Genomic DNA, 15,932 nt, shown 5'->3' with positions numbered 1-15,932 from the left:
GTCCAGGATTCTCTCATTGATGTTTCTCCCTCCCTCTCCCTTCCTCTCTGACATCAGTAAAGAAATACTTTTAAGAAAAGAATCTGAACCGCTCTTCTCGTGACGCCACCTGCATTCGCAGGGCTCCCTGCCCTTGCTCTCTGCTGGTCCTTGGCAGGCAGGACACTGAGGCCATCGCCTCTAAAGGTTCTGACACAGCAGCCGCCCGGCGGCAGGAAGGCCCGCCCCACCCACGGGATGGGAGCCCCGGGGCCGCGTCCGAGTGGGAGCCGGCACGGACCGCCGGGAGCCGGCCCAGCTGGGCCAGACACGGGGCAGAGGGGGCTGGAGGCCCAGCTCCCACAGAACCAGGCCCAGCGGGCCTTCCGGTGTGGCCTGCAACATGCGATTCTACGACCTGGCCGCCCGCCTGGCAGGACTCGCTGTGACACACAACAGGGGCCTCAGACACAACCAGCAGCACCTGCTTCTTCCCTTTGGTTTTGTCCTGTTCGTCCTCCCCGAGGACGCTTCCCACTGATTTTAGAGAGAGACACAGAGAGAGGAAGATCAGTGTGAGAGACACGCATGGATTGGCTGCCTCCTGCACACGCCCCAACCAGGGCCGGGGGTCAGACCTGCACCGAGGGACGTGCCCTTGACCGGGAATCAAACCTTCAGTCCAGGGGCCGACGCTCTAGCCACTGAACCACACCAGCCAGGGCCAACAACACTTGTTTCAAAACAGGCATCGCTCTCTGAGCCCGCACCCCGACCGTCCTCTCAGATGCCAGCGGCCGAGGGCGAGACGCCACGTGGAGGGGAGACGCCACGTGGAGGGGAGACGCCAGGTGGAGGGGAGACGCCACGTGGAGGGGAGACACTGTGGGGAAGGAGGGGGCCCTCAGCTCCAGCCTGCCTGTCAAGCACACCACCCAAATGGCGGAGTGGGGTCCCCCAGCCTGCTCCCCACGGCCGTGGGCAGTCCTGCCCGCTGACCACCCTGCAGCCACAGTGGAGCCTACCTGCCCTCCTGCACAAGCCACCTGGCGCCACGCGTCTGCCTCACCTGTCACACGTCACAGGAGCCTGGACCCTGGGCCGGCCCCTTCCCCCATCCGTCCCCCTCCCCCCCTCCCCCCCCGCACAACCTCAGGAGGGCCCTGGCCGCAGTGGCACTTGCCCACATGGGCCCAGCACCCCGGGCCCCCAGAGCGCCACGCCCACGGCTCAGACCTCCTGGGGGTGGGGGTGCGCCCCACGCAGGAGCCTGTGGCGGAGCAAGATGCGTGCTTGTGGCGTCGCTTACTTCACGCGTCAAAGAGGATAAACCCAGCACCCACCTCTGCGGATCTGAATGGAACGGCCGTCGGCCCTCTGCCACCTGGCGGCTCCGGCAGCTGCAGCCGCTGGACTGTCCTCAGAGCCCAGCACAGGGGCAGGCCCATGGCCCCGCGCTGTTGGCCTGGTGGCCGCGCCGTCACGGTTAACCCTCCGATGCCAGGCGCGGGGGCATCGCTGTGGTCCCCGTCTAACCAGGGGAGGCTGAGGCTGCAGGACCTTCGTGTACCGTCGGCGACGCTGGGTCTTTATTGCTCACCAGGTGCCCCGTATTGACCCGTTCCTTCCCCGGCAGCCGGGGGGGGGGGGGGGGGGGGGGGCGGTGCTGTGATTATCCCCACGTTACAGGTGGGAAAGGCCACTCAGCCAGCAACATGCCGGCAGCAGAGTTGAACTTGAGTCCATCTAGCTCCTAATCCATCTCCTAAAGGAGGGGGAGGGGGAGCGGGATATGCAGGGAGTGGGTAGGGAGTCAACAACCTGGGCTGGGCTCCGCCGGGCGGTCCTCTGGTTTCTGCTGGGCGCCCGGGGGCTGCAGTCAGCTCCTTATGGGTTGACAGCGATCAGCTGGGGCTGGTGGGAGTGCCGGGGCCAGGTGGCCCCCCCAGCAGGCTGGCAGGCGTGTTCACAGGCCGTGGCCCGATCCCAGAGAGTAAATGGAAGTTCGCAAGGTGCCCGGAAGTCAAGACTGAACTGGCACGCACCACGGTGCCACAGCCTGGCAGTGAGAGCACGACCAAGGCCAGTCCCGGGGCACGGGCGGCCAATGGGCCTCAGCTCCCTCTCTCTGTTTCTATTTTTTAAAAATATTTTTATTGATTTCAGAGAGGAAGGGAGAGGGAGGGAGAGGGAGAGAAAGAGAGAGGAACATGGACCCATTGCTCCACCCATTAATGCTCTGATTGGTTAATTCCTGACCAGGAGGGACCGGAAACCCTGGTGTATCCTGTGACTCTCCAACCAACTGAGCGGCCTGGCCACGTGGACGTCATGTCTTCATGGGAGAAATGGCAGTCACCCTGCCAAGGGGGTGGACACAGGGAGGCGGGTCAGGGTCCCGGTCGTGCGCATTCCCAGGGCAGGATGGGAAACCGGGGTCCTGCCCTCCCTCACCCCACAGTCCTGGGCTGGCTTCTCTCCTGTTTGGGCAGATGCACTGCCTTTGTGGACAGCGCACGGGGCCTTGTTTCCTCCCAGGTCCTGGGGCCACCTGTCCGTCTGTTCCTCCCTGGAGCCACGTGCAGGCCGGCCGAGCCTGCGCCCCAGGCCATCGGGGCCCAGGAGGGGGCGTCCACTCTCAGCCCCCAGCCCCCAGCCCCCAGTCCTACAGCCCCCCAGCCCGCCAGCCCCTGAGCCCCTCAGCCCCCAGCCCCCCAGCCCCCCAGACCCCCAGCCCCCCAGCCCGGAGACGACCTGAGACCCAGAGGAGACAGAGCCCTGGCCGGGAAGAGGCGCCCGTGTGGCTGTGATGTTGGCACGTTTACGCTCAGAGGGGAGCCTCCATCCCCATGGGGTCCAGCCGCTCAGCAATTCCCAGGCTCCCCATGGCTGCTCCTTGGAGGCCGGGAGAACCCTGGTGGACAACGTGTGGGGTGACAGGGCAGCTGCTCTCCTCTCTCGGCATCTGATTGCTTTTCATTTTGAAATTTTGTCTTTTGGGTTTTTGCCCCCATGTATAAATGGATTTTTATTGTTGATAGTCTTACAGATGTCTCCCAGCCCCCGTCCCCTCTCCCCAGCCCCCTCCCCCGATGGCCGTGCCATGGCTCTGCCTATAGGCCTGAGTTCTTTGGTTTATCTCTTCTTCTCCCCCCTCCCCCACACATCCAGGTGCCAGTCTGTTCCGTGCCTGGTCCCGACTCCAGGAATGACGGTGGCACCCGCACGCTGGCCTTTCTCTCCCCATTTCCTGCTTTGGGGAGGACTGGCACCCACCAGCACAGTCTCCATCCCTCAGAAGGTTCTGGAAGCCCGGGACCCCCTCCCACTCCTTCGCTCCATCTGCAGGGATCCCGGGCCCAGGGGAGTCCCCACATGACCAGACCAACACTTGCTGTGAAAATGCTCTTTATTCAGCTCGTCCACGACCTGGCAGGGCAGCTGCAGCCTGAGCAGCGGGTTCTAGAAGCCAGGAAGGCGGCCCCCGGGGAAGGCTCTCGGCGGGAGGTGTGGCTCACGGCTGCCCTGAGGGTCCCAGCCACGCGCCTGCCTGACCCTCAGTCCCGGCGCCCAGCCCGGTGTTAGGAAAACCGGCCCCTGACTTCCCTCCCCCACCCCAGCCCCCGCCCGGTGCCTGGCAGAGCGGGTGGAGTCTGTGGGCACGAGGCTCGGGCACCCTTTGCTTCCTGTCCCCTCGGGTCCAGGGCTCTGGGGTGGGAGCCCCGCCCTGTGCATTCCGAGGTCACACTGCAGCTGCTGAGGCCACAGGGAGGGGGGGGTGCTCCCGTGTGACCCCTCGAGGTGGCAGGCTGTGGTGGCTCCGGCTGTGGCCTCGGGTGGGGACGCAGAGGAGGTCGGTCAGGACGAGCCGGCGGACACAGAGGACACAGGTGGGGCGGTGGTCCCAGGGCAGGCGATGCCCTCAGAGCTGCTTGTCTGGTGGGAGGAAGAGGAGTGAGAGCAGGGAGTGCCGAGCGGGAAACTGAGGCCAGTCGGGAGGGAGGCTGAGGGCGGGCGGGAGCGTCGCTGTGTCCTATGGGCCCCGGGACCCGGGGAGGGTTGTGAGGTTCAATGTGGCTGGAGGCTCCCAGTGGACGGGGTGGGGGAGCGGGAACATTTCAGCCCAGTGGGGAAATGGGTACATGGGACCCAGGCCAGCGGAACCCGGGCCCCAGCGACTGCGGCGCCTGTGGGAAGAGGGGCGGGGAGAGGAGCAAGCAGGGTCCCTGTTGGCCTCAGACACGCACCCCCTGCCCTGCTGCCCTGGGGGTGCCCTGCCCTGTGCTCTCTGGCCTCAGGGTAAGCTTTCTGGGGGGAGGGGGGTGGCTTCAATCTGTCTTCCTTTTTCTTTTAATTATTTTTAAAAAATATGTTTTTATTGGTTTCAGAGAGGAAGGGAGAGGGAGAGGGAGATAGAAACATCAATGATGAGACAGAATCATGGATCTGCTGCCTCCGGCTCGCTCCTGCAACCCAGGCCTGTGCCCTGACCGGGAATCGAACCCTGACCTCCTGGTTCACAAGTCCGCACTCAACCCCTGAGCCACGCCGGCCGGGATTGATCTGCGTTTAGTTCTCTGACTCTTGGCACCCGGGAGGCCTCCAGGAGGTGGGCGTGGAATGAATGGATGAGGAAGGACAGAGCCTAGAATGGGCCGCACCTGGGGACAGCCTGAGCGCGGACACCAGGAGAGAGAGCGGCCAGAGGTGTGTGACCTGCGCCCGAGGGGACACAGGCCGCTGACAGCTACGCTCCCCACACCCGCCCTCGCGGCCCCGCCTGGACCCCACTTCTTTCCCCGGGGCCTGCGGGGGGTTAAGGCGGACAGGAGTGACCATGTGGTCATTGATGTGTTAATATCGGTGACGACAATGATACTAACAAAAGCCACCACAACCCCTCACAGTCCTGACGGGGGGGGGGTGGGGGCGGCGAGCAGTTGTGTCTGACAGAGGAGGAGTGAGGCTCGGGGAGGTGAGAACCCAGAGGTGAGAGGTCAGGTGTGTCTGCCTCCCAGGTCCGGACCCTCTAGGCCGGGGCTGGGGGACGTCCCGCCTGCAGTCCGCCTGAGGCACAAGAATCCCTGGCTCTGGCCCTGTCGGGGCCTCAGAGTGAGTTCACGTGAGGTTTGACTAGATGGAGCCACTCTTTGGCCTCTTCATTGTGGCCACGAAGTTTCAATCGCACTGCATGTGGTATTTTGTGGAAGAGCCACACTCAAGGGGCCACAGTTTGCTGACCACTGGGATAGAGCATCAGCCTTCGGATTGAAGGGTCCCGGGTTCGATTCCAGTCAAGGGCACATGCCCAGGTTGCAGGCTCGATCCTCAGTGTGGGGCGTGCAGGAGGCAGCCGGTCAATGATTCTCTCTCATCAGTGATGTTTCTCTCTCTCCCTCTCCCTTCCTCTTGAAATCAATAAAAATGTATATTTTAAAAAACTTCCAAATGGCCCTTGGCAGAATGAGGGGTCTCTCCCACCCCAGCCCACAGCTTAGACCAGACCCCACATGCGTCCCTCGTAGACCGGGGGCCCTGTGAGGAAGGCGGCCGAAGGGCTAGTTGCAGTCTGCACCACCCGGCGGCCCGATACGCAGTCCATGCCCACCTCAGGTGCAGCCTGACCCCCAGAGAAACGTCCGCGACCTCCCGCCTCCCCGGATCACAGGTGAGCCCAGCGGGTGGAGGGGGCGGCGGGTCCAGGGCGACCACCTACCCAGGCTCCTCCTCTCCCGGGCTACGGCGCCTGCAGCCGGATGGGGCCCAGCACCACGTCCACCTTCTCCTGGTAGGAGCCCAGGTCTCGCTTGCGCCTGGGCTGGCAGCCACCGCGGCAGCGGGAGGCGGGGTCGTGGGCCCTGCACACGAGCACCTTGCAGTGCAGGTACACGGCGGGGAGGCGGTGCAGGAAGTGGAAGGAGCGGAACTTGAAGCGGGCGAGGCCGGGTGCGGGCGCCGGGAGGGCCTGGTAGGTGTCGTCCCTCACGCACCTGCAAGGAGAGAGCAGAGCGGCGCCATCAGGCTCAGGACCTCGGCCGCCCCGACCGAGATCCACTGGGCGTGGGACCCATGCCCCCTGCCGCACCCCCTCAACCCCTCTTCGCGCCCGCCCCCCACACCCGCACATCTGCCCTGGAGCGTGGTTGGAACCAGGAAGGTGAGAAGGTCCATTGTCAGCTGATTTGGGGCGACATTGGGCGCCCTTGGCCACGCCCACTGAGGACCCGCCCTCCTCACTGAGCATCTTCTCTGCCCAAACCCCACCTACGCTCTCCCTCATCCCCCAACAGCCCCTGATGTGGGCGTCCTCCTGCTCACTTGGTGGGTGGAGACACGGGCTCAGGAAGCCACTGTCCCCAGGAGGTGCAGCTGGCATCTGGCATCTCATCTCCATCTGCTCCCAAATGAAAGCTTTCCCACCACACCCACGTCCTTGACGCCAGGGCTTGCCCGGAGCTCCTCACTGGGCCTCATCCCATTGACAGGCTTGGGGGCCACAGGGCAGCCATTCTGCGCGTCAGGCGCCCTCTCCCTGGGCGTTAACCAGAGGGGCACCCTGACGGGCTCAGCTGAGCTCCCAGGACCCAAGGCCTTGGCTCGCTGGTGGGACACGCTTACCCGCTCCGGATGAGGTCGTAGGCCACAGAGGGCACGTCCTCGGAGGACGGCGACGCCACGCAGGTGTCCACGAACAGGGCCATGGAGGCGGCGGCGCGGCGGATCTCGGCCTGAACGTACAGGTCCTGGTTCAAGCGCACGTAGTAGGGGTGCATGGTCACGGGGTAGGCGAACGAGGACGACGTGTAGAAGGACATGTTGACGGCGAAGTTGCCGTACTGCACTTCCTGGACATCGGTGTAGTCGTTGGCCACGTACATAAGGTCCACCCAGGTGTCCCGCAGCATCCGGCAGCTCACGTGGAGGTGCAGGCTCGGCCGCCTCTGGATGAGGCCGTTGGCCACGGGGATGGCTGCTTGGAGGGTGTTGGAGTAGGTGATGGTGTCATTATCGAGCTGGAGGGGGCGGGAGAGGGCGTCAGGCACACGGCCCTGCGAGGGGATCTCGCTGCTGGTCTTGTTAGAGTCAGAAGTGACTCAACGCGCTTCATAACCCTCCCAGGCCCGGCCGGCGTGGCTTCAGGCCCCACGAAGCCCTGGCGGCGGCCGACGATGGACGTGCTGGGCAGCCTGCCAGGCGCCCTCCGCCTGGACGGTGGGGAGACCGCCTGCCACCGCCTCCCTGTGGTTGGAAGTGGGAGGGACACGGATGCCTTCACCCCAATGACGTTTCGCTTCGACACACACAATCCGTCCCCTGCGCCCCAGAATCCAGGACACGCCGGGACGTCGCCGGGAGGAAGCGGGATCGGGGAGGGCGCGGGAAGGCCGCTCACCTGCTGGGTGGTGCCGCAGCCCGCGTAGGGGATGGTGAAGGTCACCTGGCTCGCCGTGACCTGGGCCTGACACTGCTGCACGTCCTGCCAGTGGGGGATGACCAGGTCGCTGGCCGAGTAGCCCAGGGACTGCAGGTAGCTCCGGCTCACGTTGGCCTGCATCCGGTCTGGCAGGCAGAGCAGCTCTGGGGGCCGAGGGCGGCCGGGTCAGTGCACGCCCCAAACCCACTGGGGGCTCCCCCACCCCTGCCCTGTGCACATGATCGAGGGGCTGACAAAGGTGGTCCACATTAGGGTATTTTCACACACACCCCCCGCAGGTGCACTACGCACACCGATGGAGAAATGGAGGCAGGTCCTGGCCGGTGTGGCCCAGGGGGTAGAGCGTCAGCCCATGGACTGAGAGTTACGGGTTCGAATCCAGTCAAGGGCAAGTTCCTCAGTGGCAGGCTTGATCCCCGGCCGCACGGAGACAACCAGTCGATGTGTCTCTCACACATGGATGTTTCTCTCTCTCTGTCTCTCCCCCTCCCGTCCACTCTCTCTAAAAATCAGGGGAAAGTGTCCTCAGAGGAGGACAACAGAAATAAACAAAAGAAATGGAGGCCGGATGCGGAAGGAGGAGCTGTCCTGCCAGGTCACCGTGAGCCCCAGAGTAAAGTGACGCTCGGGTGGCATCGTGGGGACCCGGTGAAATAGGGTCCCTGGGCTGTGGAGCCGGCAGGGCTGAGAGTCCCGCGGAAAAAGGGCTGGGACAGCACCTGCCCGCCGGCCACAGTCCGTCCTCCGTCTGTCTGTCCGTCCCCTGCACAGCTCCACTCCTGGCCACCAACCTCTGCTGGGCCTGGCTCAGCGACCAGGGGCCTCCAGGCGGCAGCCACAGGTGCCAGGTCTCAGGACACAGTCACGGTGCCCCTAACTCTGATGGTCACAGGCCTCCCGCCAGGGCCACTTCCGCCCTGGGCATGGCGTCCACTGGTCCCTTCCGGCGGCAGATCCGGAACGCGGACCTGCCGGCGGCTCTGGTCTGCTGTCCCGCCACTGCGGGTGCCGGGGGGCAGGCACCCCGCCCCGAGAGCCTGGGACTTACTGGTGCTGTGGTTGGAGGGACGGGAGTAGTAATCGGCCTGGAACCCGCTGCGGGTGACGCTGCCGTCGCTGACGAAGCGGATGGACATGAAGTTGGAGGACGACGTGAAGGAGTCCCGGGAGCCGTGGCAGACCCGGGCGATGAGCGGGGAGCTGAGGGCGGGGCCGTCGAACACCTCGATGTAGTCGTAGTTACAGTTGCTCTCCAGCCTGCGGACACGGCACAGGGTGTGGGCTCCACTTAACTAGAGGCTGTGCTGTGGTTTTGTTATCCTCCCCTGAGGGCTTTTTCCCATCGATTTTTAGAGAGAGTGAGGGGGGGGGGGGGGGGACACAGAGAGAGAGAGACAGCGATGTGACAGAGACAGAGATAGGTTGCCTTCCACACGCACCCCGACTGGGGCCAGGGACCGAGCCTGCAAGTCAGGTACCTGCCCTTGACCGGAAATCGAACCTGCGACCCTTCAGTCTGAGGGCTGACACTCTACCCACTGAGCAAACCAAGCCAGGGCTTATCCCTCTATTTTTTAAAAATATATTTTATTGATTTCAGAGAGGAAAGAAAGGGGGAGAGAGAGACACACACCAATGATGAGAATCATGGATCGGCTGCCTCTGGCACGCCCCCTACTGGGGATGGAGCCCAGAACCGGGCATGTGCCCTGACCGGGACTCCAGCCCTGACCTCCTGGGTCATAGGTGGACACTCCATCCCTGAGCCAGGCCGGCCGGCTCATCCCTCCCTTTGGACTGAGGCTCGGAAAGGCCAGTGATGTTCTGTGGCCACACTGGGCAGTAGGGACCACACAGACCAGAAGCCAAGGCCCTGTGCTGGCCCCACTGCCGGCTGCCCCTGTGCTGGGTTGAAAACCGCGCCCACGGGCAGAATGCCAATGGGCAGCCTCTCTCCCAGGGCGCCTGCTCCGGTCCCTCCCTCCCCCACGTCCCCCAGGTCCCCCCGAGGCCCTGCGGCCGCCCGCACCCACTCACTGCACGTCTCTGAAGACGACGGTCACGCGGTGGTTGTTCTGGACCTCGATGTCCCACACGCAGCGGGCGTTGTTGGGGTAGCTCCCGGGGTAGGACGGGCTGGAGAAGCGCCCCGAGGGCCGGGACAGGAAGCCCCCACAGGCCCCTGTGGCTGCCGGGACAGAGGAGATGCTGGTCACCCAGAGCACACGGTGCACCACCCGGGCAGGGGGAGTTTTACTTATTTATTATTTTTAAATCCATTTGTATTAATATTGAGAAAAAGGAAGAGGGAGTGAGAGATAGAAACATCCATGATGAGAGAGAATCATGGACCGGCTGCCTCCTGCACGCCCCCCACTGGGGATGGAGCCCACAACCCGGGCCTGTGCCCTGACCGGGAATCGAACCCTGACCTCCTGGTTCCTAGTTCGACACTAATCACTGAACAAGGCTGGCTGGGAATGAGAGGGGGATTTGTGAACAATTCCCCAGGAAGAAACCCTACGGGCTGTGGCCCCAGCGTGGCCTGTCCCTGAGGCTGAGGGACACGCAGGGAAGCCACCGCCTCGCCATTCCCGCCATCTCTCCCAGCGTCACTGATGGTCACCGAGGGCAGGGAGCGCAGGGCTTACCAGCTGGCCTGGTGCTGGTGAAGGGAGGCTCTGGGGACAGAGAGGAGAGATCATGGTCAGTTTCCTGCCATCCTTGGCTCAGCCACTGAGCGCATGCTCACTCTGTGCCAGCCCTGTGCCACCCGGGGCCACAGCGAGACGCTGGCCACGGGCCGCGCCCTCCGGAGCTCCCAGCCTGAAGGAGGTGGGAGCGGCCGGGGAGAGGTCAATGGGGTGGAAAGGAGACACATGTAATACTTTCAACAATAAAGGATTTAAATACAAACGCACACACACACACACACACAAACCAGAAGCTATCCAGCTGGCAGGGGCAATGTGGGGAGTGAGTGTGCGCGAGCAGGATGCTGGCTGTGTGCACGCAGGCGGGTGAGGGTGCAAGGGGTGGGCTGGGGAGGGTGTGTGTGCAGGTGGAGAGGGGCGGCGCACTTGCGGGCACCTCCGCCATGCACAGGCTCATCGGGACCCATAAGCCCGCCGCCTTGTGCGTGAGGCGGAAGAGCGAGGGGCGGTAGGTGATGGGTGCCACCAGCCTGGGAAGAAGATGAAGAGTCTGAGGATGTTCCTGGAGAGGTTGAAAGTCCGTGGCCCAGAGTGTGACAGAAGAGAGTCAAGTCTTGTCCTTCTTGTAGGACTTGTCAGAGCCTTGACCATCCAGGTCACAGTCCATGGCCAGGGAGCCCCTGGGAGCACTACAACCATAATTGGCACCGAGTGTTCCCATCGGGACACAGAGAGCAGTCGGGGCTTGTGCTCTCGGGTGAAGGAACTCGTTACCAGACGAGCATCTGTAGGGGTTCTACTCGGCCATGTTTCTACAATGGTTGCCTTTTGCCACGGGTTGACCTGGATGGTTATTTGCACTTGAAATGCCAGGACCATCCTCTCCCACCACAGCCTCTTCATGAGCCCCGGAGGCGGCGGGGGCAGGGCTCAGAGGGACTCCCAGGCGGAGCCCAAGGAAAGGTGCTTACTGTGCCCTCAGCACATCACGGCGGAAATCCGGATCATCAGAGAGAAAAGCTGCCCAGGAGCCCGCCCTGCTCCTCGTGCAAACACAGAGCAGGGGCTCCACCAGAAGCCTGGGCCATGGGACTCACCTGGGGTGGTCACGACGACGGGCGGAGCTGCAAGAAAGAGAAGCATCGGGGTCAGTCCTGGGCCCAGGGTGTGTGGGAAGGAGACCCTCAGGATGCGGACAGAGGGGCTCCTGCGTGTCCCCCCTCCCCCCCCCCGCCCGTGGCCTCAGAATTGCTCCCGGAAGCGGCCCAGGGGAGCTGCCTACTAAGTGTAACCTCAGGGATTTTCTCAAAAAAAGGTGTTGGGGGTTTATCTGAGGGCCAGGCTGGGGCCATGTGACAGCCACCCCCAAACTTCCAGGAACCCAGTAGCTGCTGGCGATGTGAGATTGAAGCTGAAACTGCCCGTCTCCTGCTGGGCTGAGGTGAGAGGAGCCCTGAAACCAGGGTGCCGCACTAACAGGGAGGCCTGGAGACAGGACGCACCTGAGCAGATGACGCCGGCGTCCTCGTGGTGCCCACAGTTGTGCGAGTTCCAGCCCCTGTGCGGGCAGTTCCACAGGAAAGACTCATGCCCGGAGCAGCCCACGTCGTCCAGCACGATCGGGCCTGAGCCCTGTCCGAACCGGGCATTTCCTGGGGCCGACCGGGCCCAGCCACAGCCCAGCTGCCTGCACACCACGTTGGCGTCGTTGGTGTCCCACCCGTCGTCACACACAGTGCCCCAGGAGCCTCGGTAGAGGACCTCCACGCGGCCCTGACACCGGTCACCGCCATTCACCAGCCTCAGGGCCAAACCTGAGTCATTCTGGAACCCTAGACAATGGTACAATGACACCTTCTCCATGTCTGTGCTGAGCTCCAGGCCTGAGGCAGGTTCTAGACTCAGGGCTCCCTCATTGCCACGCCCCATGGCAGGCGGTCAGCATTGGACAAACCCAGGAGTTCACCTACATCAAAGGGAAAGGAACAGGGACACCCTGTCCTGCAAGGTTTAAGGGCGCTCCTAGGTAGGGGGCCCAGGATTGCTCATGGGGTGAGCTGGACTGCCCCCCACATCCACCAGGGCCACCCGGGGTACAGATTCAAGGCTCATGGGACAGGCCAAGACCATGGCCTGCTTGGCCACTTATTTCTTCTCCATGGTCCTGCCTGACTTGAGGCAAAGCTCTCAGAGGGGATGGGACCTCTGTCAGACATGAGAGGATAGAGACTCAACCCCCTGAGGCTGAGCCTGCACAGGGCTCACAGCAGGTCCCAGGAGGCCTCCAGGGCTGACCCTGAACAACAGGGGAAGGTCTTGGCTGAGCCACCAAACAAGCCTCTGGAGACAAGTCACCAAACAACCATGTCAGACAAGGGACCTGATCGGAGGCGCTCCTCTCACCCCACCCCTTAAGGGACAAGGATGAGGATGACCAATGTGGAGCCTCTTCCTGTCCCGTTCCATCCCGGGCGAGATTCAGACTCAGAGAGAGGCCCAGGGAGGGTGAAGGGACCTGTACCTTCGGTTGTTTGAGAGGAGGAAGTTACGAATGGACTTGTGGAAGGAGTTGTCCATGGGTCTGGAAGAGAAAACAGAGAGGAAGGGAATGGGGAGGCCTCAGGAAAGGAGTCCTTCCCATAGGGTGGGTCAGTGAGCGTGACGTTCCCATGTGCCTCCTGCATGTGCTCCCTGCCTGTCCACAGCCTCCTGCTCCGCTGGGTCAACAGGGTCGAAGGCCTGGGTGAGACCAACCTTATCCCTCCACGTCTCTGACCGTCATGTTCCTTCCCATCAGAAGACCTTTCCCATCTCTCCCCCTTGAGCCAGGCACTCACTGGGGGCTTGAGTTGTTGGGCTGACTCTGAAGCTTGGATAGTAAGAGTCAGAGCCTGGTTATGGAACCAGGAGGCAGGCACAGGTACTGGTACTCAGAGGACCCTCACCACATGTTCACTGCCATCCCCGGGCACTGTCTCTGCCCCATTGGGATGCAGTTACAATGCTAGCCCTCAGGGTGGGTAGGTCTGAGAGGAGGAGAGATGCGAGAAAACTGCTGTCCCGTCATCCGAAAGCCAGTGGGCATCAGTGTCCACTATTCCACAAAGCCCTCCTCCGCCTGGAGTCATGGGGCCACCATCATGGAAGGGGAGGCACTTCTCTGACCATCGGCCGCTCTCCCCCGGGATGGCCGCCAAGTATCTGATGAGAACTCACAAGGAGGATGGAGAGACAGAGCCTTTGGCATCCCCCTTCCCCTGGTAGATAAAGAGACAGAGGGCAAAAGTGTGATCCACATGGGGTTCAAAGAGCCATGGGTCAGCTGGAGAGGACTGACAGGCAGAGGGGGGCAGGAGAGAGGAACATCACAGGACACGTGGCAGGGACTCACCTGGCCAGGTTGTGGAGGAATGAGTAGCTGTAGGAAAAGAAAGGACAGTCAGACACCAAGCTCCCAGGAGCCTGGCCCAGATCCCGGATTGACGACCCTCAGCTTCGACACACAGAGCTGATGCCGTGCACATGGCCTCACTGTGGACGCAGAGGTGCTGTCCTGAACCTTACAGTCCTTCCCAAGCCACGCCCTCTGTCCCTTTGCCATGGCCTGCCTCCCGGAATCCGAGGACTTCCTGTCCAGTGTATGGAAGCCAGTGTCATACCTGGGACAGACCACCAGGGCCCTGGTGTTGCCCACACAGAATGAACGGGGAATGACCCCAACAAATGGGGTCAATCAATGTGCACACTCATGTTTCAGCCTGGACGCATTCTGATATTGAGATTTGACACCAATTTCTAGAGTTTTCCATGGGGTCCTCATACCCCATCCCCAAGGCCCCCATTGGTTCCTTCCATTCACTGGCCACCTGCCATCTCCCAGCTCCCCATGGTCCCTCCCACTCTCTCTGTCCTTCACTAAGGACCTCTGTGCTCTCAGGTTGTCCCCTCAGCGTCACTATCTTGGAGCCCCCACATGACACCATCCTCACAGAGGAGAGGTGCTTACCAACTGCCACACCCAGGGGCCAGCTGCCCTGGAAGGAATCCCCAGACACCCTCTAGGTGGCAGTGAGCTGGCTTCCGGGCCACAGGGACTCCTCTGCATGTCTGTGCTGAGCTCCAGACCCGAGGCTGGTTCCAGACACAGGGCCTTTCTAACAGCCACGCCTCAGGCCAGGCGGTCAGTTTTGGACACGCCCAGGGATTCATCTCCTTCACGGGGAAAGGAGCGGAAACATGCTGTCCTGCCAGCTCTAAGCATGCTCCCAGGTAGGGAGACCCAGGATTGCCTGAGAGGTGAGCAGGACTGCCCCCCAACATCCATAGGTCCACCCATGGTTGAGTTCCACGACTCTGGGGACAGGCCAAAACCATGGCCTCCTTGGCCACATATTCCTTCTCCTCAGTCCTGCCTCACTTGAGGCAAGGCAGCGGAGGTGATGGGACCACATCTGCCACCCAGGAGAACACGGGCACTCTCACCCCCTGAGGCTGAGTCTGCACAGGGCACTCAGCAAGTACCAGGAGGCCTCCAGGGCTGACCATAGCAACAGGTTAGGTCCTTGCCTGAGCCTCCTCCATGAAGCACTCTGGAGACAAGTCATCAGCCAACCATGTCTACCAAGGACCTGGTCAGAGACCCTCCTCTGGCCTCACCCTCCTACAGGGACAAGGATGAGGATGGCCCATGCAGAGCCTCTTCCTGTCACATTCCATCCCAGGCGTGATTCAGACTCAGAGAGAAGCCCTGGGAGGGTGGAGGGTCCTGTACCTGTTGCTGTTGGAGGATAGAAAATTGTGGAAGCAGTTCTCCATGAGTCTGGAAGAGACAAGAGAGAGAAAAGCCGCGGTGAGGCCCCAGGAAAGAAGTCCTTCCCAAAAGGGTGGGTCGGTCAGGGTGACTTTCCCATGTGCCTCCTGCACGTGCTCCCTGCCTGTCCACAAGCCTCCCGCTCCGCTGGGTCATCGGGTCGATGGCCTGGGAGAGCCCAGCCGCATCCCTCCACGTCTCTGACCGCCATATTCCTCCCAATCAGAAGGCCTTTCCCATCTCTCGCCCATGAGCCAGGCAAGGACTGGTGGCTTGAGGTGTTAGCCTGACTCTGAAACTTGGATAGAAAGATTCAGGGCCTGGTGCCTGATCCTGTAGGCAATGACAGGTCCTGGTACCCAGAGGACCCTCATCTCATGCTCATTGCCATCCCGGGGCTCTGTCTCTGCCACCTAGGAATGCTGGTGTGACCATCCTGGCCCTCTGCGTGCGGTAGGTGTGAGAGGAGGAAAGCAGCCAGAAGCCTGCTGTCCCGTCATCAGAAAACCAGTGGGCATCATTGTCCACTATCCCACAAAACCCTCCTCTGCCTGGACCTACAGGGCCACCTCCATGGAAGGAAAGGCCCTTCTTGATCATAAGCCGCTCTCTCCAGGGACAGTCTCTAAGTATCTGATGAGAACTCAAAAGGAGTATAGACAGACTGATCTCTGAAATCACACCCTCTTACCACCACAGTTAAGGACACAGAGGGCAAATGTGTGGTCCAGATGGGCTTGCAAGAGCCTTTGGTCAGTTAGGGAATGCGGACCAGTAGAGGTGGGCAGGACAGAGGGACATCCAAGGAGAGGGGCAGGGACTGTGGAGACCTGAGTAGCTTTGGAAAACAAAAGGACAGTCAGGCTCCAAGCTCCCACGGGCCCGGCCCAGGTCCCCGGTAGATGACCCTCAACTTCTACACACAGGGCTGAAGTCGTGCACATGGCCTCGCGGTGGAAGTAGAGGTGCTGCCCTGAAACTCGCAGTCCTTCCAAAGCCACGCCCTCTGTCCCTTTGCCATGGCCTGAGGACTTCCTGTCCAGTGTATGGAAAC

At 62.1% G+C, this 15,932-nt stretch overlaps 1 protein-coding gene across 1 annotated transcript in view; it reads right to left on the bottom strand.

Moving 5' to 3' along the window:
- Nucleotides 1–3,370: 3,370 nt before the first annotated feature.
- Nucleotides 3,371–15,932, bottom strand: part of LOC139022155 (scavenger receptor cysteine-rich domain-containing protein DMBT1-like) — a 53,319-nt gene continuing 40,757 nt past the window's right edge. Inside the window, exons 29-40 of the mRNA XM_070433229.1 lie at nucleotides 14,840–14,887; nucleotides 13,460–13,486; nucleotides 12,590–12,649; nucleotides 11,571–11,900; nucleotides 11,166–11,192; nucleotides 10,066–10,095; nucleotides 9,452–9,602; nucleotides 8,463–8,671; nucleotides 7,373–7,557; nucleotides 6,598–6,992; nucleotides 5,696–5,969; nucleotides 3,371–3,915 (exon numbers count right to left, since the gene is read on the bottom strand). Coding sequence (XP_070289330.1) covers nucleotides 5,717–5,969; nucleotides 6,598–6,992; nucleotides 7,373–7,557; nucleotides 8,463–8,671; nucleotides 9,452–9,602; nucleotides 10,066–10,095; nucleotides 11,166–11,192; nucleotides 11,571–11,900; nucleotides 12,590–12,649; nucleotides 13,460–13,486; nucleotides 14,840–14,887 — 1,715 coding nt within the window. The 3' untranslated portion in view covers nucleotides 3,371–3,915; nucleotides 5,696–5,716. The remainder of the gene's footprint in view (nucleotides 3,916–5,695; nucleotides 5,970–6,597; nucleotides 6,993–7,372; nucleotides 7,558–8,462; nucleotides 8,672–9,451; nucleotides 9,603–10,065; nucleotides 10,096–11,165; nucleotides 11,193–11,570; nucleotides 11,901–12,589; nucleotides 12,650–13,459; nucleotides 13,487–14,839; nucleotides 14,888–15,932) is intronic.

Source organism: Myotis yumanensis, unplaced genomic scaffold (assembly GCF_028538775.1).
Source record: "Myotis yumanensis isolate MYYU_CA2020_CCGP unplaced genomic scaffold, mMyoYum1.0.hap1 SCAF_13, whole genome shotgun sequence".
Lineage (NCBI taxonomy): Eukaryota > Metazoa > Chordata > Mammalia > Chiroptera > Vespertilionidae > Myotis > Myotis yumanensis.
Note: the sequence above shows the minus strand (reverse complement) of the source record. Positions and strands in the feature narration are given on the sequence as shown.